At 40.9% G+C, this 2,865-nt stretch overlaps 1 protein-coding gene across 2 annotated transcripts in view; it reads left to right on the top strand.

The window, feature by feature from the left end:
* PLD1 (phospholipase D1, phosphatidylcholine-specific) overlaps positions 1 to 2,865 on the top strand; it is a 166,258-nt gene that overhangs the window by 66,364 nt on the left and 97,029 nt on the right. For both annotated transcript variants that reach the window (XM_012640228.1, XM_012640227.1), the window contains 2 exons: positions 1,914 to 2,063; positions 2,765 to 2,848. In XM_012640228.1, the coding sequence (XP_012495682.1) occupies positions 1,914 to 2,063; positions 2,765 to 2,848 (234 nt within the window). The remainder of the gene's footprint in view (positions 1 to 1,913; positions 2,064 to 2,764; positions 2,849 to 2,865) is intronic.

Below are 2,865 nucleotides of genomic sequence, written 5' to 3'. Positions count from 1 at the left end.
TGGCCATTTAACTGCCATTAAACTCTCCTCCTGGTACCGCATTCCTATTTTCCAGTGAGCCACAGAAGTCAGGCCACACTTCTCATTGGTCCCTATCACAATTCCTTTATTGGCCACCTTCTCTGTATTTCCCACCCTCACTCACTTGTGCGCCATTACCAAATGAATCCGTTCAAATCCAGGTTTCACCGGCATCCTTACTGGTATAAATGCTCCCTGTAATTTTATCAAATAAGCCCAAACTCCTCCATTTGTAATTTAAGGGCATTTAGTTCTTTACCTTTATTTTCAAACCCTCCCTAATGCAGCCTTTCCGGTTCCATTGGAAGCAGCTCTCTTTACCATCCCTTCTCGTGTATTTTTTTTCTTGCCTCTTCTCCTTTGCTCTTCCTATCTCCATGTTTGGAATAGTTCTTTTTTTTTCCCCTTGACTCTGATTCATATCCTGTGATAGGGCCTCTGCTTGTCACTTATCTCCTCCACAGAGTCTTCTTCTCAAAACTGATTTTCAGAGGCATTTCCACTCAGTCGTAGTAGTGTTTGCAAGATGGGTTAAGCCCAGGCCCCTTCCATGCCCTCTTGCCTCAGCCCCGGAAATTCGTACATCCTTCACCACACCTGATGGGGGACACTTCTCCCCTCTCAGCTCCAACATGTCTCACCTCCCCACTTTCCCCGGCTCCACACGCCAGCAGCATCAGCTTTGGACAAAGGCCAGTATCTATCTCCGACATATGGAGGAAAGCAGTTTGGACATCCCTAATCTTTATAAATGATTATTTTAGAATCTGTGAACACAGCCCCTTCCCTGCTTCTCAACAGGATCATTGCAGGTATCCTCGAAAAAGCAAACTCTCCCTCCTCACCTGCAGTCTTCTTCTTATCTCGGTGTGGAGTACATTTCTGCATGCATGGCAGGGATACAGCTGGCTCCAACACCCCATTTTCCTTTGAACTTCAACTGTGGATAACTTATTTTCCCCTGTTGGTGGTAGTCACCAATTCTGACGTTGAGCATGAAGAAAACTTTCTGTAATCTACTCTGAGGTTTTTTTTTTTTTTTCAGCATTTGTAAATCTGTAACAGTTTAGGATAGTTTAGTCATTAGTGACAGAAAAATCCAATGCAAACTGGCTTATACCAAAGAGAGTGAATCAGCCACATTGGGCATAGCTGATTCTGATGCTCAAGCTATGACATTGAGACATGTTCCCTGCCATTCTCAGCCCTATCTTCTGTGGATCTGCTCCATCCTCAGACTGGTCCCTCGTGGCAGCAAGATGGCTGCCTCCCACACTCCCACCAAATTCAGTGGAGAGGAGAGTCTCTTCCTGGCATTCCTGAACAAGTCCTTGCATTCAGTCTCACTCACTGGGTGGAATTGGCTTATGCACTCATGCCCTAACCACTTTCCGGGATCTGGGGGGATGGAATATGCCATTTTGCTTAGCTTTGGTGGACTCAGGGAAGGGAAGGGATGACTCTCTTAAAGCACAATCGGGATGATATTTCTGGAAGCCAAGGGAATGCACACTAGACAGCACAAGGGGAAATGTCCTCTGGAGGAGCCAACAACTCTCTAACTAACACTTAGAAGTAGGACCTCACCATACACCTCTGTCATTGTCTTCCTTGCGCCTGGCACAGCTCTAGGGCTATAGTAAGTACCTTTACACATGTTTGCATGAGTGAGTAAATAGGTAATTTGAACATTTATTTTTGTTATATTGAATTGTTTTAGAAATCCTACCAAAAATTTTTAGAAGCCTGCTTTTTCGATGTTCTTTGTCTAAATTTTTCAATTTGTGTTTGCTATACTACCAAATAAAAGAAGGAACATTTAATCCTTAAATTTGTTTCGAGAGATAGGACACAGAGTGACCATTCTTTTCCACATTTGCTTTTCTTTAAAGGACACTTATTTTAAAATGCAACAGCTATAGGCATGCTCGGTGGTGGGCAGGGGCTATGGAAGAATTCATCCAGAAACACGGCACCAACTTTCTCAAAGATCATCGATTTGGGTCATATGCTGCTATCCAAGAGAACATTTTAGCTAAATGGTAAGATATTTTTGCTCTAAAGCTGTCAAGGTAGTCATAGCATCTAATATTATAGTGATCTAAATTCACCTGGAATCAATTTTCAAAACTGTGAAAAGATACTATGCATTATACTTAACAAAAATCTTTCTTTTTGAGACAGTTATGGTACTACCTGATCATAGGTTAGTTTTCCAAGTTTATTTTTATTTTCACAGTGAGCTTAACTAGCTTTAGATTTTGAAGTTTGATTTTTAAAGCTAACTTCATACATTTTCTTAGTGATGCAAATGGAAGCTTTATTTAAGTTATTAGCCATAATTTTAGGAAAAAGCATTTACTTACTAGGTATTTCTTTTAAATACAATCGTGCTTAGCAACTTTTTCTACCCATGGATTGGAAAGTGGTCTGTTTTCATTCTCAGAAGAAAAACCATGTGTGAGTTCAACAGGATAGGAGAATTCATCGGGCCCCTATGATGATGGGTTCAATTAATTCCTTGTTCTCTAAGCAGAGAAGAATCAGTACATCTATCTAGTTACTGCCCTTCCTAGGTAGCAGAGAGAGGTTGTTATTTTCAACCCTTGTTTACCAGTTACATAAAGTAAATGGTTCTGTACAGACTCTAGGCCGTGGCTTCCACATTCTGCTTTACCATAGGATATGTTTCTTTTCTTTTTCTCTGTGAAAAAAAAAATGGAACAACAAATTTGTCTTTCAGGTATGTTAATGCCAAAGGATATTTTGAAGATGTGGCAGATGCAATGGAAGAGGCAGAAGAAGAGATTTTTATCACAGATTGGTGGTTAGTATTTGCCCATG

This window comes from Propithecus coquereli, unplaced genomic scaffold, assembly GCF_000956105.1.
Source record: "Propithecus coquereli isolate 6110/MARCELLA unplaced genomic scaffold, Pcoq_1.0 Scaffold15, whole genome shotgun sequence".
Lineage (NCBI taxonomy): Eukaryota > Metazoa > Chordata > Mammalia > Primates > Indriidae > Propithecus > Propithecus coquereli.
The sequence above is the reverse complement of the archived record's forward strand: the minus strand, read 5'-3'. Positions and strand labels throughout refer to the sequence as shown.